Genomic DNA, 22,195 nt, shown 5'->3' on the forward strand with positions numbered 1-22,195 from the left:
CATAATGCTCCTATATTTGAAATTTTATTGAAAGGGAGGACTAGACAATGGCCATTGTGATGATCAAGGAGAAAACCAACTTTGGTTGGTGCAGATCAATAAGTTTAACATCTTCTGTTAGTAACATTGTGGAATTGTTAAAAGTGAATAGCTGAATATTGAGATGAAACAAATTGAATCAGAAACAATCAACAGGGTGGCATTGTGGCTCAGTGGTTAGCACCGTTACCTCACAGTGCCAGGAACCCGGCTTCGATTCCAGCCTCGGGTGACTGTATGTGTGGAGTTTGCACGCTCTACCCATGTCTGTGTGGATTTCCTCCAGGTGCTCTGATTTCCTCCCACAATCCAAAGATGTGCAGGTCAGGTGAATTGGCCATGCTAAATTGTCCCATAGAGTTAGGTGCATTAGCCAGGGGTAAATATAGGGTAGGGGAATGGGTCTGGGTGGGTTTCTCTTTGAAGGGTCGAAGGGCCTGTTTCCATTCTGTAGATAATCTAAAATTTCAGAATGGAAGATCACACTCAACAACTTTGCTGCAAGTTTTATGAGAATGTTCATAAAGCCATTGACAAAGTATTTCATGACTAAGTGTTAGAGAACCCTGAGGAAACTGGGAAGAGGAAAAAGGGAAAATTGGATTAAGAACAAATTAAATGGTTTGAAGCAAAAGAGCAATCGTCAGAATGGTACTTTGTTCACAGTGTACACTAATGATTTGTAGATAAAGTTAAAAATCACACAACACCAGGTTAAAGGCCAACAGGTTTAATTGGAAGCATACAAGCTTTCAGAGCATCGCTCCTTCATCAGGTGGTAGTGGAGGGCTCAATCCTAACACACAGAACTTATAGCAAAAATTTACAGTGTGATGTAACTGAAATTATACATTGAAAAATTTATTGTCTGTTAAGCCTTTCATCTGTTAGAATACCGTGATAGTTTCACTTCTTTCATGTGTAAATCACAAAACCTTCTTTTTAGAAAGTTGCATTCTCAGGTTAGCTGTTAACAATGGTGATAGCTAGACAATATATTGAAGGTGTTGGCCCCCTGTGTTCTCTGTCTATGCCATGATGACTGTTCCCTCCCAGTTGGGGAACACTTCAGTGGTCCAGGACTTTCAGCCTCGGACCTTCGAGTGACCATCCTCCAAGGTGGACTTCAGGATAGGCAGCAGAGAAAAGTGGCCGAGCAGAGGCTGATAGTTAAGTTCAGTACCCATAGGGAGGGCCTCAACCGGGACCTTGGGCTAATGTCAAATTACAGGTGACCACCATTGCACTATACACACACACAGATACTCCTACACACACACACACACACACACACACACACACACACACACACACACACACACACACACACACACACACACACACACACACACACACATATACATACACACCCACCCACACACACCCTTACAGACACACACACTCCCACATGCACCCCCTCACAGACTCAAGACACTCTGCACTCACTACATACACATACACTTTCTCACACTCACAACCCCCAACCCAGACAGACACACAAACACAGACAGACAAAGACCCACATGCACACATATATTTTGTGGGGTGAATTTGTCCTTTCAGGGTTACATTGTGCTTTGCTCAAAAATTGCATACATTCATGTAGAACTCTGAGCTCAAAAACTGCATGAATTCATGTAAAACTCTGTTATCTCACTTTTTAGATTAGAATCAATCTAAACATCAGGTCATAGACAGAGAACACAGGGGACCAACACCTTCAATATATTGTCTAGCTATCACCATTGTTAACAGCTAACCTGAGACGCAACTTTTTTTAAAAAGAAGGTTTTGTGATTTACACATGAAAGAAGAGAAACTATCACGGTATTCTAACAGATGAAAGGCTTAACAGACAATCAATTTTTCAATGTATAATTTCAGTTACATCACACTGTAAATTTTTGCTATAAATTCTGTGTGTTAGGATTGAGTTCTCCAATACCACCTGATGAAGGAGCGATGCTCCGAAAGCTAGTATGCTTCCAATTAAACCTGTTGGACTATAACCTGGTGTTGTGTGATTTTTAACTTTGTACACCCCAGTCCAACACCAGCATCTCCAAATCATGACTTGTAGATAGGTCGAGAAGTGATGCTGTTCAAAGTTGAAAGTATAAATGAAAGAAGACATAGCCAAAAATGAAGACCAAAAGAAGCTGCAAAGACACTTTAATAAGATGATGGCAGGGAGTGGTGAATGTCTGTGAATGTGTCATATTTTATTTAAACTAATTACGCTTTAGGAGAGGTTGGGTAATGTGGAAGGACAGAGGGATTTGGAGGTTGAAGGTCAAAATATATTAATAGTGGATAAGGCCCTAAAGCAGACTTCTCTAGGATTTCCAAGTTCGTGGCAATGAGCTCATAGTATTTTCTATGTGTTATGAAATGTTTGCCATGTTAAAGAAACAAATGCAAAATTTTATGAATGTAGCTTTGAGGTTTTAAATACTCAGCAATTAACACTGATATAGTCACCGTCAGAGTGAGGTGAGCAACTCAAAAGGACCTTTAATTCTGTATATCCTCAAAAGAAGGCAACAACCTGTTTCTGATAGAGTGCTACAGCTTTTCTTTAATTCTTCAATAACAAACTGTCACTATTTTATCAGAATTGGTCTATTAGAAAACTTACCGAGCAAAAAGAATTCATAAATATCGTAATACTGACTTCTGTGCTCTGATTCTTGGCTTGCTTATGTTCTGTCATTTCCAAACACGTTATCCAAACACCTTACAATGTCTGCCCCCATGCTAACAGTGGCCTATTCTTTTTACTCACTTCAGCAGAACAATGAGGCTGAAGGTTGAACACATTTGGAATGTTGTTGCAGAATGCCAGCTTGCTACAATTTCATGTTTCAACCCTTAATGTCAGCCATGCAGTACTGTCACCTCACTCTGTTGTGAAAACTACCAGTTAAACAAACCAATTCATATCCCTGTATCACCAGATTTCCCAGGAAAATTTCAGAAGCAATCAGACTGTTGTCCAACTGAGGGATGTTCTTGCCTCATAGCCCTTCATCATGTCATCCCACAGATCTAAATATATCAAACGTTCAAGGGACACAAAGGTAGATAAAAGCAGAGAAAGTAATAAATGGGGGACTGCATTTCTTCTTTCACTGAGTCAGTGGCTCTTCAGCTTGCAAATCATTAGGAACTCAGATCAACAGTTCTTCACGCTGAATAAGATAGTCAATGTGTCACAATATGTGATTGCTGTTGAAAAGCAATGTAGTTAATTCTCCCTTGTTTAATTCAGGACAGGTGACAAATAGTCTAATGAGTGAGATCCACACTCAAACCCACCCATTGAGCTTACAAACAAATTGACATAAAAATAGGCAAAACAAAGAATCCAGTGATCAGGAACGAAGACATATATTGCTGGAGAAACTCATCAGGTCTGACAGCATCTGTGGGGGATAACAAAGTTAACATTCCCGGTCTCTTCATCAGAAGAATCTGAGTTCTGATAGAGAGTCACTGAACTCAAAATGTTAACTCTGCTTTCTCCCCATAGATACTGCCAGACCTGCTGTGTTTCTCCAGCAATTTCTGTTTTTGTTTCAGAGAGTATAAACAACTCAACACTGATATCTAGAATACAAGTGCAGGATGCAATATGGTCAGACCACATATTGAGTATTGTGAGCAAATTGGGCCCCATACCCAAAAAGATGTGCTGCCTTGGAACAGATCTAGACAAGGTTGAAAGGAAAGACCCCAGGAATGAAAGGCTTGTCATATCAGCAGTGGTTGAGGACTCTTGGACCATACATGAAATTCAGAAAGTTGGGAGTGGGGTTGGGAGTCTGATTAAAACTTACAGAATGTGTGGAGTTTGCACATTCTCCCCGTGTCTGTGTGAGTTTCCTCCAGGTGCTCCAGTTTCCTCCCACAGTCCCAAGATGTGTAAGTTAGGTGGATTGGCCACGTTAAATTGCCCAGTGTGTTCAGGGGTGTATAGGTTAGCTGCATTAGTCAGGGGAGATCTGGAGTAATAGGGTTGGGGAATGGGTCTGGGTGGGTTACTCTTCGGAGGGTCGGTGTGGACTGTTTCCACATTATAGGGATTCTATTAATAATGAGAGGCTTGGATACAGTGGTTAGTAAAAGGATTCGGGATTAGTAAGAGGATTAATGGTTATGGGGAGAAGGTAGGGGAATATGATGGGAAACATATCAGCCATGATCAAATGGCAGAGCAGACTCGATGGCCTAATTTTGCTTCTGGACTTTGTAGCGCTATGGTCTAAAGATATAGCATTAAAAATGAAAAGAGCCAAGTCTCCAATTGTTGCCCAAGAAATGACCTATTTGGATATTAGCTTTTTAGACAATGATCATATAAAAATTAAGATCAAGTTGATTTGAACAAACCTCAAATCATAGTAAGAGCTAATGTGGAGTCGAATTCAGTCATTCATGCTAAGTCTTTCATCTTTTAGAGTGAGTTGCAGGTCAGCAGTCTAAGTTTGTTCAATATGTCATTTTGATTGCATGACACAGTGATCTTTTGCTATAAATTCTGTATCTTATGATCTTGCCCCACATTTACCTGAAGGAGCAGCGCTTTGAAAGCTAGTGCTTGGTGTTGTTTAACTTTTAACTTTGTCCACCCCAGTCCACATCATACAAGATTTAGGACAGAGAGCTGAAGATACTCTTCCTGAGGCATAGGATTATGGAATGTATGTAGAGAGCTCATTGTTAAAAGTAATACCATACCAAGATTAGACATTGGAAGTTTCAGAAAGAAAATACACAGTAGCAGATTAGAAATATAGTATTACGATGAATGCTTATTTGTTGGATAAAAATCAACATGAACTGTTTGGATTTTGAGAAAAGAATGGTCCTTATTCCAGTTTGTGACCACATAGCGGCATTTGGATATGGTAGGAATTTACTTATTCTGTATCTATTAAACTAAGATCTTAATGAGATATAATTCCACCTGGCACTTGCAATCCAGTAAGTCCACCAATAAAGTAAATGATTTCTGTTTATTACTGCAATGCTCCCTCACCCGTGTGCAATCTCCAGCTACCTCCAACTGATGTTTATACACACAAGTCTGTCAAGGTACTGCTACCCTGATCCTCTGTTGTGGATTCAATGGGTCAAACATTTCAGGTTGATTACTTTTAATCAGAGCTTCTGCATTGGGCTCTTTTCTTCTTATTATGATGTATCAAGTATCTTTTGGAAACACTTTGGATGAAAGGTTACCTCAACCTGAAGTACTAGTTACATTTCTCTTCCAAAGTGTGACTTTATCTGTTGAGATTCCAGTACTTTGGTTCTTATTTTGTTTATTACTAAATAACTCTGGCACTTCTCTGAAATGTTGGGAGACTCAATGTTGAGTCACTACAGACTTAAAATCTAGTCATTGCTGACTAACCTGAACAACTCTGACAAGAAAACAACCTTAGTCTTCCTCTGATCTCTTTTTAATAACACATAATATCATTAAGCAGAGTCAGCATCGATTCATGAAGGGGATACCATGCCTGATAAATTTGTTAGAATTCTTTGAGAAAACAAGCAGGTTAAATAAAGGGGAACCAATAGATGTAACATATTTGAATTTTCAAAAGGCACTTTGAAAAGGTGCCAAACACTAGGCTACTTAATGAGAAAAGAGCCCATGGTGTTGGCGGTTGTATGCTCGCATAGGTAGAAGATTGGGAAACTAACAGCAAACAGACAGTTGAGGTAAAGGACTTTTTTTTAAGATGACATCTTGGAACTAGTACAGTGCTACAGAGATCAGTGTTGAGGCCAGAATTATTTCTAATACATATAGATGACTTGGATGAGGGAAGTGAATGGACTATCACCAGGATGCAGATGACACAAAAATCAATGGGACAGCAAGCGGTGAAGATGACACAAAAAGTCTATCAAGGGTTGAGTGAGAGGATAAAAACCTGGCAGATAGAATGTAATGAGGGACATTTTGAGTTTATGCAGTCTGATAGGAATAATGGAAAATCAGAATATTATATAAATGGAGAGAGACCTCAGAAAGCTGCAGTACCTTTAGTTTTAGAAGTCATGCAAAAAACTAGTATACAAATTCAGTGACTAAGAGGAAAGGGAAAGGATATCTAATATGAAAACAAAGAAGTCTTGTTCAAGAAGGGGAGTAGAGACAACCCTGGTAATTATAGACCAGTGAACATTACTTCAGTTGTGGATAAAGTGTTGGCAAAAGTTATAATCATCTAGAAAGGAATAAGCTAATTAGAGCTAGTCAACATGATTTTGTGAAGGGTAGGTCGTGCCTCACAAATCTTATTGAGTTCTTTGAGAAGGTGACCAAACAGGTGGATGAGGGTAAAGTGATTGATGTGGTGTATATGGATTTCAATAAGGTGTTTGATAAGGTCCTCCATGGTAGGCTAGGGATTGAGATTGATTTAGCGGTTTGGATCAGAAATTGGTTAGCTGAAAGAAGACAGACGGTAGTGGCTGATGGGAAATGTTCATCCTGATGTTCAGTTACTTGTGGTGTACTGCAAGGATCTGTTTTGGGTTCACTGCTGTTTGCCATTTTTATAAATTACCTGGATGAGGGCGTAGAACGATAGGTGAGTAATCTGCAGATGACACAAAGGTCAGTAGAGTTGTGAAGAGTGCAGAAGGATGTTGTAGGTTAGAGAGGGACAGAGATAAGCTGCAGAGCTCAGCTAAGAGGTGGCAAATGGAGTTTAATACGGAAAAGTATGGGGTGATTCACTTTGGAAGGTTCAACAAGAATGCAGAGTACTGGACTCATGGTAAGATTCTTGGTAGTGTAGATGAGCAGAGGGATCTTGGTGTTAATGTACAGAGGAACCTCGATTATCCGAATACCAATTATCCGAAAATCGGATTATCCGAAGGAGATCTCGAGGTCCCGATAGAAACATTACATCAACAGTCATCGTGTCTTTTGTTTCCAGTGATTAAACAGGCACCGTCTCCAAATGACTGACCTCCCGCCCTCTCTCTCTCTTCCCACACCCCTGGAGTTCTACAGAGGGGTGTACCCTAAACACCCCCTTCCCCAGATAATCTCTCCAACGTTGTCCTGTACAGGGCAAACGTGGAACCTGTCAGTACAAAGTTGTGTGTGTGGCTGTGTGTGTGCGTGCTATTTGGAGACTCACCCAAAAGACAACAGCAGCAGTCTTATTGTTGGTGTACAGTCCGGCTGACCTGGAGAGGGGGGGGGAACAGACAACATTGGCGGGAGGGGAGGGGGGGGGCGTAAGACGGGGGTTGGGGCGGGGTTGGATGAGGTTGGGGGACGGAGGCAGGCAGGGGCGGTGTTGGATAGGGTTGTGGGAGGGGGCGTGTTGGATGAGGTTGGAGCGGGGGCAGGCGGGGGCGGTATTGGATGGGGTTGGGGGGGGTGTGGAGAGACTTATCAAACACCTTATTGAGATCCATATACACCACATCAATCACTTTGGGGAGCGGGGTGGGCAGTGTTGGACAGGGTTGGGGGTGGGGGCAGGGTTGGACGGGTTGGTAGGTGCAGGTAGGTTGTGGCGGTGTTGGATGGGTTTGGGGGGGCGGTGTTGGGCAGGGGGTGGCGTTGGATGAGGTTGGGGATGTGAGGGGGGCGGTGTTATGCTGGAGGCGGTGTTGGATTAGGTTGGGGGCATGGGGGCGGTCTTGGATGAGGTTGGGGGTGGGGGCAGGCAGGGTCAGTGTTGGATGGGGTTGTGGGGGGGGGGCGTGTTGGATGAGGTTGGAGCGGGGGCAGTATTGGATGGGGTTGGGGAGGTGTGGAGAGACTTATCAAACACCTTATTGAGATCCATATACACCACATCAATCACTTTGGGGGGCGGGGTGGGCAGTGTAGGATGGGTTTGGGGGTGGGGTGGGCAGTGTTGGATGGAATTGGGGGGGTGGGGTGGGCAGAGTAGGATGGGTTTAGGGGGTGGGGTGGGCAGTGTTGGATGGGATTGGGGGACGGGGCAGGCAGTGTTGGATGGGATTGGGGGTGGGGCGGGCAGTGTTGGATGGAATTGGGGGGCGGTGCAGGCAGTGTTGAATGGGACTGGGGGCGCGGGCAGCGTTGGATGGGATTGGGGCATGGGGCAGGCAGTGTTGGATGGGATTGGGGGTGGGGCGGGCAGTGTTGGATGGGATTGGGGCGGGGCAAGCAGTGTTGGATGGGTTTGGGGGCAGGGCGGGTAGTGTTGGATGGGATTGGGGCTGTGGGCAGTGTTGGATAGGTTTGGCGGGCGGGGCAGGCAGTGTTGGATGGGATTGGGGGTGAGGTGGGCAGTGTTGGATGGGATTGGGGGATGGGGCGGGCAGTGTTGGATGGGATTGGGGGTTGGGGCGGGCAGTGTTGGCTGAGATTGGGGGGTGGGGTGGGCAGTGTTTGGATGGGATTGGGTGTGAGGGGCAGACTGTGTTGGATGGAATTGGGGGGGCGGTGCAGACAGTGTTGAATGGGTTTGGGGGGCGTGGCGGGCAGTGTTGGATGGGATTGGAGGGGCGGGCAGTTTTGGATGGGATTGGGGGATGGGGCAGGCAGTGTTGGATGGGATTGGGGGTTGGGGCGGGCAGTTTTGGATGAGATTGGGGGGTGGTGCGGACTGAGTTGGATTGGATTGGGGTGTGTGGCGGGCAGTGTTTGGATGGGATTGGGGACTGTGGTGGGTAGTGTTTGGATGGGATTAGGGACGGGGCGGACAGTGTTGGATGGGATTGGGGGCGGGGTGGGCAGTGTTGGATGGGTTTGGGGGCGGGTAGTGTTGGATGGGATTAGGGGTGCGGACAGTGATGGATTGGTTTAGGGGATGGGGCAGGCAGTTTTTGATGGGATTGGGGGTGGGGCAGGCAGTGTTGGATGGGATTGGGGGATGGGGTGGGCAGTGTTGGGTGGGATTGCGGGTTGGGGCAGGCAGTGTTGGATGAGATTGGGGGGTGGGCTGGGTAGTGTTTGGATGGTATTGGGTGTGCGGGGCGGACCTGTGTTGGATGGGTTTGGGGTGTGTGGCGGGCAGTGTTTGGATGGGATTGGGGGGGCGGGGCAGACTGTGTTGGATGGGATTGGGGGTGTGTAGCGGGCAGTGTTTGGATGGGATTGGGGGCTGTGGCGGGCAGTATTTGGATGGGATTGGGGGTGGGGAGGACTGTATTGGATGGGTGTGGGGTTGGCAGTGTTGGATGGGATTGGGGGTAGGGCAGGCAGTGTTGGATGAGATGGGGGCGGGGCAGGCAGTGTTGGATGGGATTGGAGATTGGGGCGGGCAAAGTTGGATGGGATTGGGGGTGGGGTGGGCAGTGTTGTATTTGATTGGGAGTGTGGCGGGCAGTGTTGGATGGGATTGGGGGCAGGGTGGACAGTGTTGGGTGGGCTTGGGGGCGGGGCGGGCAGTGTTGAATTGGATTGGGGGTGGAGCAGGTAGTGTTGGATTGGTTTGGGGGGCGGGGTGGAGAGTGTTGGATGGGATTGGGGCGGGGCTGGCAGTGTTGGATGGGATTGGTGGTGGGGTGGGCAGTGTTGGATGGGATTGGGGGTGTGGGGTGGGCTGTGTTGGATGGGATTGGGGGTAGGGCAGGCAGTGTTGGATGGGATGGGAGGCGGGGCGGGCAGTGTTGGATGGGATTGAAGGATGGGGCGGGCAAAGCTGGATGGGATTGGGGGGGTGGGGCGGGCAGTGTTGGATGGGATTGGGGTTGTGGCGGGCAGTGTTGGATGGGATTGGGGGGGCAGGGCGGACAGTGTTGGGTGGGTTTGGGGGCAGGTCGGGCAGTGTTGAATGGGATTGTGGGCGGAGCAGGAAGTGTTGGATGAGTTTGGGGGCGGGGCGGAGAGTGTTGGATGGGATTGGGGGTGGGAAGGGCATTGTTGGATGGGTTTGGGGGTGGGGTGGGCAGTGTTGGATGGGATTGGGGGTGTGGGGTGGGCTGTGTTGGATGGGATTGGGGGGGCGGAGCAGACAGTGTTGGACGGGATTGGGGGACGGTGCGGGTACTGCTGGATGGATTTGGGAGCGGTGCAGGCGGTGTTGCATAGAATTGGGAGGTGGGCGGGCAGTTTTGGATGGGATTAGGGGATAGTGTGGGCAGTGTTGGATGGGATTGGGGTGTGAGGTGGGCCGTGTTGGATGGAATTGGGGGGTGGGGCGGGTGGTGTTGGATGGGATTGGGGGTGGGGCGGTTGCGGGCAGTGTTGGATTGGATTGGGGGGTGGGGCAGGCAGTGTTGGATGGGATGGGGGCGGGGCGGGTAGTGTTGGATGGGATTGGGAGGTGGGGCGGGCAGTGTTGGATGGGATTGGGGTGTGGGGTGGGCTGTGTTGGATGTGTTTGGGGGGCGGGGCAGGCTGTAATGGATGGGATTGGAGAGTGGGCCGGGCAGTGTTGGATGGGATTGGGGGGCGGGGTGGGCAGTGTTGGATGGGATTGGGGGTGCAGCAGGCAGTGTTTGGATGGGATTGTGGGGTCGGGACAGACAGTGATGGATAGGATTGGGGACGGTGCGGGTAGTGTTGGATGGGTTTGGGGGCGAGGCGGGCAGTGTTGAATGGGATTGGGGGGGGCAGGGCGGGCAGTGTTGGATGGGATTGGGGGGTGTGGTGGGCAGTGTTGGATGGGATTGGGGGCGTGGTGGGCAGTGTTGAATGGGATTGGGGGGTGGGATGGGCAGTGTTGGATGAGATTGGGAGCAGGGCAGGCAGTGTTGAATGGGATTGGGGGGTGGGGTGGGGTGGGCAGTGTTGGATGAGATTGGGAGCAGGACAGGCAGTGTTGGATGGGATTGGGGGGTGGGACGGACAGTGTTGGTTGGGATTGGGGGCGGGGCGGGCAGTGTTGGGTGGAATTGGGGGTGGGGCGGGCAGTGTTGGATGGGATTGGGGGTGGGCGGGCAGTGTTGGATGGGATTGGGGGTGGGCGGACAGTGTTGGATGGGTTTGGGGGCGGGGCAGGCAGTGTTGGTTGAGTTTCGGGGGTGGTGCGGGCAGTGTTCGATGGGTTTTGGGTGCAGGGCGGGCAGTGTTGGATTGGATTGGTGGCGGGCGGGCAGTTTTGGATGGGATTGGGGGTGGGCTGGGCAGTGTTGTTTGGGATTGGGGGCGAGGCGGGCAGTGTTGAATGGGATTAGGGGGGTGGGACGGACAGTGTTGGTTGGGATTGGGGGCGGGGCGGGCAGTGTTGGGTGGAATTGGGGGTGGGGCGGGCAGTGTTGGGTGGGATTGGGGGTGGGCGGACAGTGTTGGATGGGTTTGGGGGTGGGGCGGGCAGTGTTGGTTGAGTTTCGGGGGTGGTGCGGGCAGTGTTCGATGGGTTTTGGGTGCGGGGCGGGCAGTGTTGGATTGGATTGGTGGCGGGCGGGCAGTGTTGGATGGGATTGGGGGTGGGTTGGGCAGTGTTGTTTGGGATTGGGGGCGAGGTGGGCAGTGTTGAATGGGATTGGGGGGTGGGGCAGGAGGCAGTGATGGCTGGGATTGGGGCTTGGGGCGTGCAGTGTTGGATGGGATTGGGGGTGGGGTGGGCAGTATTGGATGGGATTGGGGGTGGGGCGGGCAGTGTTGGATGGGATTAGGGGGATGGTGTGGGCAGTGTTGGATGGGTTTTGGGAGCGGGGCGGGCAGTGTTGGATGGGATTGGGGGGTGGGGAGGTCAGTGATGGATGGGACTTGGGGGGTGGTGCGGGCAGTGTTGGATGGGTTTTGGGGGTGGGGCGGGCAGTGTTGGATGGGATTGGGGGGTGGGGTGGGCAGTGTTGGTTGGGATTGGGGGTGGGGCGGGCAATGTTTGGATGGAATTGGTGGTGGGGCAGGCAGTGTTGGATGAGATTGGGGGGCTGGGCGGGCAGTGTTGGGTGGAATTGGGGGTGGGGCGGGCAGTGTTGGATGGGATTGGGGTGTGGGGTGGACAGTGTTGGATGGGATTGGGGGTGGAGCGGGCAGTGTTGGATGGGATTGAGTGGTGGGGTGGTCAGTGTTAGATGGGATTGGGTGCGGGGCAGGCAGTGTTGGATGGCATTGGGGGGTGGGGCGGGCAGTGTTGGATAGGATTGGGGGGGCGGGTAGTGTTGGATGGGATTGGGGGGTGGGGCGGTCAGTGATGGATGGGACTTGGGGGTTGGTGCGGGCAGTGTTGAATGGGTTTTGGGGGTGGGGCGGGCAGTGTTGGATGGGATTGGGTGGTGGGACGGGCAGTGTTGGACGGGATTGGGGATGGGGTGGGTAGTGTTGGATGGGATGGGGGAGGCGGGGTGGGCAGTGTTGGATGGGATTGGGGGGTGGTGCGGGTAGTGTTGGATGGGTTTGGGGGCGGGGCAGGCAGTGCTGGATGGAATTGGGGGCAGTGCGGGTAGTGTTGGATGGGTTTGGGGGCAGAGTGGACAGTCTTGAATGGGTTTGGGCGAAGGGCGTCAGTGTTGGATGGGTTTAGGCGGTGGGGCGGGCAGTGTTGGATGGGATTGGAGGGTGGGGCTTGCAGTTTTGGATGGGATTTGGGGTGTGGGGCAGGCAGTGTTGGATGGGATTTGGGGATCTGGCGGGCATTGTTGGATGGGATTGGGGGCGGGGCGGACAGTGTTGAATTGGATTGGGGGTGGTGCGGGCAGTGTTGGATCAGATTGGGGGACGATGCGGACAGTGTTGGATGGGTTTGGGGTGCGGCGGGCAGTGTTGGATGGGTTTGGGGGCGGGGCAGACAGTGTTGGATGGGATTGGGGGTGATGCGGGCAGTGTTGGATGGGTTTGGGGGCAGGGCAGGCCGTGTTGGATGGGATTGGGGGTGAGGTGGGCAGTGTTGGTTCGGTTTGGGGGCGGGGCAGGCAGTGTTGGATGCGATTGGGGGCGATGCGGGCAGTGTTGGATGGGTTTGGGAGCGGGGCAGGCCGTGTTGGATGGGATTGGGGGTGAGGTGGGCAGTGTTGGTTCAGTTTGGGGGTTGGGGCGGGCAGTGTTGGATGGGATTGGGGGGTGGAGCAGGCAGTGTTAGATGTGTTTGGGGGGTGGGGCGGGCAGTGTTGCATGGATTTGGGGGCTGGGCCGGGCAGTGTTGGATGGGAATGGGAGGTTAGGGCGGGCGGTGTTGGATGGGATTGGGGGCGGGGTAGGCAGTGTTTGATGGGTTTGGGGGTGGGGCGGGCAGTGTTGGATGGGTTTGGGGGGTGGGGCGGGCAGTTTTGGATGGGATTGGGGGTGGGGCAGGCATTCTTCGATGGGTTTGGGGGGTGGGGCGGGCAGTGTTGGATGGGAGTGGGGATGGGGCGGACAGTATTTGATGGGTTTGGGGGAAGGGGCGGTGTTTGATGGGTTTGTGGGGTGGGGCGGGTGGCGTTGGTTGGAATTGGGGGCTGGGCAGGCAGTGTTCGATGGGTTTGGGGGGTGGGGCGGGCAGTGTTGGATGGGTTGCGGGGGTAGGGGACGGTGTTGGACCAGGTTGGGGGTATGGGTGGTGGGGCAGGCGGTGTTGGGGGCTCGCGCACTGAGTGTTGCAGCTAGTCTCCTTAACGGGAAGCAGACTTTAAAAACTCTGAGATCCAGAGGAAAGGCATTGAATCAATTAACCGAATGGGAATGGGGGTGGGGTGGACAGTGTTGGATGGGATTGGGGGGTGGCGCGGGCAGTGTTGGATGGGATTGGGAGCAGGGCAGGCAGTGTTGGATGGGATTGGGGCAGGGCGTGCAGTGTTGGATGGGATTGGGGTGGGGTGGGCAGTGTTGGATGGGATTGGGGGCGGGGCAGGCAGTGCTGGATGCGATTGGGGGCGATGCGGGCAGTGTTGGATGGGTTTGGGGGCAGGGCAGGCCGTGTTGGATGGGATTGGGGGTGAGGTGGGCAGTGTTGGTTCGGTTTGGGGGCGGGGCAGGCAGTGTTGGATGCGAATGGGGTCGATGCGGGCAGTGTTGGATGGGTTTGGGAGCGGGGCAGGCCGTGTTGGATGGGATTGGGGGTGTGGTGGGCAGTGTTGGTTCGGTTTGGGGGTTGGGGCGGGCAGTGTTGGATGGGATTGGGGGGTGGAGCAGGCAGTGTTGGATGTGTTTGGGGGGTGGGGCGGGCAGTGTTGCATGGATTTGGGGCTGGGCCGGGCAGTGTTGGATGGGATTGGGGGGGTTGGGGCGGACGGTGTTGGATGGGATTGGGGGCGGAGTAGGCAGTGTTTGATGGGTTTGGGGGTGGGGCGGGCAGTGTTGGATGGGTTTGGGGGGTGGGGCGGGCAGTGTTGGATAGGATTGGGGGTGGGGCAGGCATTCTTCGATGGGTTTGGGGGGTGGGGCGGGCAGTGTTGGATGGTAGTGGGGGTGGGGCGGACAGTATTTGATGGGTTTGGGGGGGTGGGGCGGTGTTTGATGGGTTTGTGGGGTGGGGCGGGCAGCGTTGGTTGGGATTGGGGGCTGGGCAGGCAGTGTTCGATGGGTTTGGGGGGGTGGGGCGGGCAGTGTTGGATGGGTTGCGGGGGTGGGGGACGGTGTTGGACCGGGTTGGGGGTCTGGGTGCTGGGGCAGGCGGTGTTGGGGGCTCGCGCACTGAGTGTTGCAGCTAGTCTCCTTAACGGGAAGCAGACTTTAAAAACTCTGAGATCCAGAGGAAAGGCATTGAATCAATTAACCGAATGGGAATGGGGGTGGGGTGGACAGTGTTGGATGGGATTGGGGGGGTGTGGCAGGCAGTGTTGGATGGGATTGGGAGCAGGGCAGGCAGTGTTGGATGGGATTGGGGGTGGGGTGGGCAGTATTGGATGAGATTGGGGATGGGGCGTCAGTGTTGGATGGTATTGAGGTCAGGGCAGGCAGTGTTGGATGGGATTGGGGGGGGTGGGGCGGGCAGTGTTGGATGGGATTGGGAGCAGGGCAGGCAGTGTTGGATGGGATTGGGGCAGGGCGTGCAGTGTTGGATGGGATTGGGGTGGGGTGGGCAGTGTTGGATGGGATTGGGGGCGGGGCAGGCAGTGTTGGATGCGATTGGGGGCGATGCGGGCAGTGTTGGATGGGTTTGGGGGCAGGGCAGGCCGTGTTGGATGGGATTGGGGTTGAGGTGGGCAGTGTTGGTTCAGTTTGGGGGCGGGGCAGGCAGTGTTGGATGCGAATGGGGGCGATGCGGGCAGTGTTGGATGGGTTTGGGAGCGGGGCAGGCCGTGTTGGATGGGATTGGGGGTGAGGTGGGCAGTGTTGGTTCGGTTTGGGGGTTGGGGCGGGCAGTGTTGGATGGGATTGGGGGGTGGAGCAGGCAGTGTTGGATGTGTTTGGCGGGTGGGGCGGGCAGTGTTGCATGGATTTGGGGGCTGGGCCGGGCAGTGTTGGATGGGTTTGGGGGGTTGGGGCGGGCGGTGTTGGATGGGATTGGGGGCGGGGTAGGCAGTGTTTGATGGGTTTGGTGGTGGGGCGGGCAGTGTTGGATGGGTTTGGGGGGTGGGTCGGGCAGTGTTGGATGGGATTGGGGGTGGGGCAGGCATTCTTCGATGGGTTTGGGGGGTGGGGCGGGCAGTGTTGGATGGGAGTGGGGGTGGGGCGGACAGTATTTGATGGGTTTGGGGGATGGGGCGGTGTTTGATGGGTTTGTGGGGTGGGGCGGGCGGCGTTGTTTGGGATTGGGGGCTGGGCGGGCAGTGTTCGATGGGTTTGGGGTGGGGCGGGCAGTGTTGGATGGGTTTTGGGGCGGCTGTGTGGGCAGTGTTGGATGGGCTTGTGGGGTGGGGTGGGCAGTGTTGGATGGGTTTGGGTGTGGTGCGGGCAGTGTTGGATGGGATTGGGGGCAGGGCAGGCAGTGTTGGATGTGTTTGGAGGGTGGGGTGGGCAGTGTTGGATGGGTTTGGGGGGTGGGGTGGGAAGTGTTGGATGGGATTGGGGGGTGGGGTGGGCAGTGTTGGTTGGGATTGGGGGTGGGGCGGGCAATGTTTGGATGGAATTGGTGGTGGGGCAGGCAGTGTTGGATGGGATTGGGGTGGGGTGGGCAGTGTTGGATGGGATTGGGGTGCTGGGCGGGCAGTGTTGGATGAGATTGGGGGGCTGGGCGGGCAGTGTTGGGTGGAATTGGGGGTGGGGCGGGCAGTGTTGGATGGGATTGGGGTGTGGGGTGGGCAGTGTTGGATGGGATTGGGGGTGGAGCGGGCAGTGTTGGATGGGATTGAGTGGTGGGGTGGTCAGTGTTAGATGGGATTGGGTGTGGGGCAGGCAGTGTTGGAAGGCATTGGGGGGTGGGGCGGGCAGTGTTGGATAGGATTGGGGGGGCGGGTAGTGTTGGATGGGATTGGGGGGTGCGGCGGTCAGTGATGGATGGGACTTGGGGGTTGGTGCGGGCAGTGTTGAATGGGTTTTGGGGGTGGGGCGGGCAGTGTTGGATGGGATTGGGTGGTGGGACGGGCAGTGTTGGACGGGATTGGGGATGGGGTGGGTAGTGTTGGATGGGATGGGGGAGGCGGGGTGGGCAGTGTTGGATGGGATTGGGGGGTGGTGCGGGTAGTGTTGGATGGGTTTGGGGGCGGGGCAGGCAGTGCTGGATGAAATTGGGGGCAGTGCGGGTAGTGTTGGATGGGTTTGGGGGCAGAGTGGACAGTCTTGAATGGGTTTGGGCGTAGGGCGGCAGTGTTGGATGGGATTAGGCGGTGGGGCGGGCAGTGTTGGATGGGATTGGGGGGTGGGGCTTGCAGTTTTGGATGGGATTTGGGGTGTGGGGCAGGCAGTGTTGGATGGGATTTGGGGATCTGGCGGGCATTGTTGGATGGGATTGGGGGCGGGGCAGACAGTGTTGAATTGGATTGGGGGTGGTGCGGGCAGTGTTGGATGAGATTGGGGGACGATGCGGACAGTGTTGGATGGGTTTGGGGGTGCGGCGGGCAGTGTTGGATGGGTTTGGGGGCGGGGCAGACAGTGTTGGATGGGATTGGGGGTGATGCGGGCAGTGTTGGATGGGTTTGGGGGCAGGGCAGGCCGTGTTGGATGGGATTGGGGGTGAGGTGGGCAGTGTTGGTTCGGTTTGGGGGCGGGGCAGGCAGTGTTGGATGCGATTGGGGGCGATGCGGGCAGTGTTGGATGGGTTTGGGAGCGGGGCAGGCCATGTTGGATGGGATTGGGGGTGAGGTGGGCAGTGTTGGTTCAGTTTGGGGGTTGGGGCGGGCAGTGTTGGATGGGATTGGGGGGTGGAGCAGGCAGTGTTAGATGTGTTTGGGGGGTGGGGCGGGCAGTGTTGCATGGATTTGGGGGCTGGGCCGGGCAGTGTTGGATGGGATTGGGGGGTTAGGGCGGGCGGTGTTGGATGGGATTGGGGGCAGGGTTGGCAGTGTTTGATGGGTTTGGGAGTGGGGCGGGCAGTGTTGGATGGGTTTGGGGGGTGGGGCGGGCAGTTTTGGATGGGATTGGGGGTGGGGCAGGCATTCTTCGATGGGTTTGGGGGGTGGGGCGGGCAGTGTTGGATGGGAGTGGGGATGGGGCGGACAGTATTTGTTGGGTTTGGGGGAAGGGGCGGTGTTTGATGGGTTTGTGGGGTGGGGCGGGCGGCGTTGGTTGGGATTGGGGGCTGGGCAGGCAGTGTTCGATGGGTTTGGGGGGTGGGGCGGGCAGTGTTGGATGGGTTGCGGGGGTAGGGGACGGTGTTGGACCGGGTTGGGGGTATGGGTGGTGGGGCAGGCGGTGTTGGGGGCTCGCGCACTGAGTGTTGCAGCTAGTCTCCTTAACGGGAAGCAGACTTTAAAAACTCTGAGATCCAGAGGAAAGGCATTGAATCAATTAACCGAATGGGAATAAGGGTGGGGTGGACAGTGTTGGATGGGATTGGGGGGGTGGGGCAGGCAGTGTTGGATGGGATTGGGAGCAGGGCAGGCAGTGTTGGATGGGATTGGGGGTGGGGTGGGCAGTATTGGATGAGATTGGGGATGGGGCGTCAGTGTTGGATGGGATTGAGGTCAGGGCAGGCAGTGTTGAATGGGATTGGGGTGCGGGGCGGGCAGTGTTGGATGGGAGTGGGGATGGGGCGGACAGTATTTGTTGGGTTTGGGGGAAGGGGCGGTGTTTGATGGGTTTGTGGGGTGGGGCGGGCGGCGTTGGTTGGGATTGGGGGCTGGGCAGGCAGTGTTCGATGGGTTTGGGGGGTGGGGCGGGCAGTGTTGGATGGGTTGCGGGGGTAGGGGACGGTGTTGGACCAGGTTGGGGGTATGGGTGGTGGGGCAGGCGGTGTTGGGGGCTCGCGCACTGAGTGTTGCAGCTAGTCTCCTTAACGGGAAGCAGACTTTAAAAACTCTGAGATCCAGAGGAAAGGCATTGGATCAATTAACCGAATGGGAATAAGGGTGGGGTGGACAGTGTTGGATGGGATTGGGGGGGTGGGGCAGGCAGTGTTGGATGGGATTGGGAGCAGGGCAGGCAGTGTTGGATGGGATTGGGGGTGGGGTGGGCAGTATTGGATGAGATTGGGGATGGGGCGTCAGTGTTGGATGGGATTGAGGTCAGGGCAGGCAGTGTTGGATGGGATTGGGGTGCGGGGCGGGCAGTGTTGGATGGAATTGGGGTGGGGCGGGCAGTGTTGAATGGGTTTGGGGCGGCGGTGTGGGCAGTGTTGGATGGGCTTGTGGGGTGGGGTGGGCAGTGTTGGATGGGTTTGGGTGTGGTGCGGGCAGTGTTGGATGGGATTGGAGGCGGGGCAGGCAGTGTTGGATGTGTTTGGAGGGTGGGGTGGGCAGTGTTGGATGGGTTTGGGGGGTGGGGTGGGAAGTGTTGGATAGGATTGGGGGCTGGGGCAGGCAGTGTTGGATGGCTTTGGGGGGTGGGGCGGGCAGTGTTGGATGGGTTGCGGGAATGGGGCGGACGGTGTTGGACCGGGTTGGGGGTGTGGATGGTGGGGCTGGCAGTGTTGGGGGCTCGCACGCTGAGTGTTGCAGCTAGTCTCCTGAACGGGAAGCAGACTTTAAAAACTCTGATATCCAGAGGAATGGCATGGAATCAATTAACCGAATAATTGATTATCTAAACGAATTCGTGCCCCCCCATCCCGTTCGGATAATCGAGGTTACCCTGTACATAGATCCCTGAAAGTTGTCACCCAGTTTGATAGGGTTGTTAAGAAGGCATACAGTGTATTAGCTTCTATTAGTACAGAGATTGAGTTTCAGAACCAAGAGGTCATGCAGTAGCTGTACAAAACTCTGGTGTGCCGCACTTGGAGTATTGCATGCAGTTCTGGTCACGACATTACAGGAAGGATGTGGAAGCTTGGTAAGGGTTCAGAGGAGATTCACTAGGATGTTGCCTGGTATGGAGGGAAGGTCTTACGAGGAAAGGCTGAGGGACTTGAGGCTGTTTTCATTAGAGAGAAGGTTGACCGGTGACTTAATTGAGACATATAAGATAATCAGAGGGTTCGATTAGGGATACAGTGAGAGCCTTTTTCCTCAGATGGTGATGGCTCGCACAAGGGGGCATGAATTTAAATTGAGGGTGATAGATATAGGACAGATGTCAGATGTAGTTTCTTTGCTCAGAGAGTAGTCGGGATATGGAAGACACTGCCTGCAACACTTGTAGACTCACCAACTTTAAGGGCATTTAAATGGTTGTTGGATAAACATATGAATGCAAATGGAAAAATAGGTTAGATGGGCTTCAGATTGTTGCACCGATCTGTGAAACCATCGAGGGCCGAAAGGCCTGTGCTGTTATGTTCTATGTTCAATGTCTTGCTAAAACTACACAAGATACTAGTTAGACCACAACTAGAACACCGAGAATAGTTTTGCTCTTCTTATCTAAGGAAACAGCATTCAATAAGTTAGTTCACAGAAAGCTCTCGAGGTAAATTCCAGGGATGGAGAGGTTGAGCCGGTTTGGTCTGTATTCACTGGAGTTTAGAAGAATGAGAGGAGACCTTATGAACAAATGTGAGATTTTTGGTGGGTGCAGGGTGCAGTGTAGATGGAGTAGCAGTGGAGAGGCTGTTTCCCCTTGTGGGAGAGTCTAGGACTAGAAGACACAAATCTTGAAGTAAGAGATCGTCCAGTTACAGGAGAAACGAAGAAGACTTCTTTTTTCCTCTCAGTGGATAGTGAATGTATGATTTCCAGATCACAAAAATCCTTTAGCATTTTACCAAAGGGTTGTTGAGGCTGGATCATTTAGTGTTTTCAAGGTTGATATAGATGGATTTTTAATCAGTAAGGGACTCCAGGGTTATGGGGTAAAGTGGAGTTGAAGTTTATCAGAACAGCCAAGATCTCTGTGAATGGCAGAGTAGACTCAATGGGCTGAGTGGCCTACTTCTGTCCCTTCTGGTCCAACTACTAAACCTACCAGCGTTACTGTCAAGCAAGCTTCAACACAAGTCAAAAATCATGTTAAATGTCCCCTAAATTTAATGTTATAGTTTCAAAATGTAATATTCTTAGAAAACCAAAAGATGTCCTAAAGCATAATAAACCTCACAACTGTAATTACAACCAGGAACAAATCCACGGCAATTGGAGAACTGGTTCTACGATAAAACAAAAATACCAGAAATTGTTGGCAAAACTTAAGCAGAGAGTCTGGCAGCATCTGTGTGGGGAAAGCAGAGTTAACGTTTGGAGTGCAGTGCCTCCTCGTGGTTACTAGTTCTATAGCCTGCTCACGAACCCCCTGATTACTGCGGTGCAATGAGCCCTCCAAATACGCACTGAGGCATCATTTCCCCAGCTCTCCCTCGCACAAAGTTAACGCTTTGGTATTATTCCCTGAGCCGCTCACGTCACACTGTGTACACCACTCTACATACTTGCGACAGGGATAACTTCAGCTTCAAACCAGATTGGAGATGAACGCTCGTTTCATTTTCTGGCTGGGATGTTTGCATTTCCTCACTGTGGTTGACAAGTGTTACTCTTCAATGATTCTTGAACCCGTAATCTTTCACATCATGCTTTGATTTGCTAATTTAAGATTGCGGGTACCCTAAAAAAAATTCACATCTGCATTTGCAAACAGTTGAAGAACTAATAACTGTTTGTACACGCTATACACAGAAAAAATCCACAGCCCTTGACACAAAAACTAATGACAGCCAAGAAAAATCACATGGATACAAGAAATAGAGAGAGAGATGTAAACATACCAAAACAATTCAGAACGAGTCGAAAAGATAGTGAAACACAAACGAGAGTTTGTGGGGCAGAACAATATCTTACAGACACAGAAGCAGAATCAGAGAATTGTGTCAATGGCAGGAACAAAATGTACTTTGCTACGAACATATTGCAGAGTGAACATCGGTAACTTACATGACAGTCGTCCACTAACTCCTGCACGCATTCCATTTCTTCCACATAAGATCTGTAGCTTATCCCCAGACCCCCTCCACCTTTCCGTTCACTGGGTTGGGACTGAAGCTCCTCTTTCCTGCGCCCCAGTCCCATCTTCAGCCTGTTCGCATCATTCTCGGTGCCTGTGCCCTTCCCCTGCCTGAACAGGCGGTAACGGTAAACACAGATGACCAGCAACTTTTTCAGCGTGTAAAAGCGCCCTGGCACCGAGTACCTGCCGTTGACGGGCTCGGGCTGCGCCTGCAGCAGGTTGCTCACGATGTAGATGCACAGTAAAGCCACAAGGATCGAGGCGACACCCAGCATTCTGCAGAGTTTCTCTGCGAGCTGTTACTCCGGGAGACCGCACGCCCCAAATGCACTGTCACATTTGTTGTACGGCTCCAAAGACAGAGCCAGCGACCAACCAGCAGGTGGGAAGCGAAAGGGAGTTCCCTTTCGATACATTTTCCGTGCATTGCACTGTAATGTGTCTCAGCTCCCATTGGAGAGACGCGTGACCACAACTGGCGAGTTCCCAGGAGCTGATGGACGGATTAGCAAGTCCCCTCCCGTCCCTTCAACATTCAACACAACTCATTCCTCCATTTCCTTCCCTGACCGTCCGACACCCCGGACACTCCAATCCTCCCCCTCCTTCCCTGACTCTCCAACACACCCGACACCCAATCCTCCCCCTCATTCCCTGACCCTCCTACATCCCAGTCCTGCCCCTCCTTCCCTGACGCTCCAACTTTTCCAACATCCCAGTCCTTCCCTTCGTTCCCTGATCCTCCAACATCCCAGTCCTGCCCTTCCTTCGCTGACTCTCCAACATCCCCAAAGCCCCTGTCATCTGGCTTCTTCCCTGACCCTCCAACACCACTATCCACAAAACACAATTTGC

At 52.9% G+C, this 22,195-nt stretch overlaps 1 protein-coding gene across 3 annotated transcripts in view; it reads right to left on the reverse strand.

The window, feature by feature from the left end:
• Positions 1 to 21,729, reverse strand: part of LOC122558251 (uncharacterized) — a 183,007-nt gene extending 161,278 nt beyond the window's left edge. For 2 of the 3 annotated variants that reach the window (XM_087995736.1, XM_043706624.2), the window contains exon 1: positions 21,268 to 21,729. In XM_087995736.1, the coding sequence (XP_087851862.1) occupies positions 21,268 to 21,615 (348 nt within the window). In that variant the 5' untranslated portion in view covers positions 21,616 to 21,729. The remainder of the gene's footprint in view (positions 1 to 21,267) is intronic. The other variant, XM_087995734.1, reaches the window with a different exon arrangement.
• Positions 21,730 to 22,195: the final 466 nt, after the last annotated feature.

The sequence above is a fragment of the Chiloscyllium plagiosum genome, unplaced genomic scaffold, assembly GCF_037043375.1.
Source record: "Chiloscyllium plagiosum isolate Xiang-an unplaced genomic scaffold, Cpla_swu_hap1 HiC_scaffold_17, whole genome shotgun sequence".
NCBI lineage: Eukaryota > Metazoa > Chordata > Chondrichthyes > Orectolobiformes > Hemiscylliidae > Chiloscyllium > Chiloscyllium plagiosum.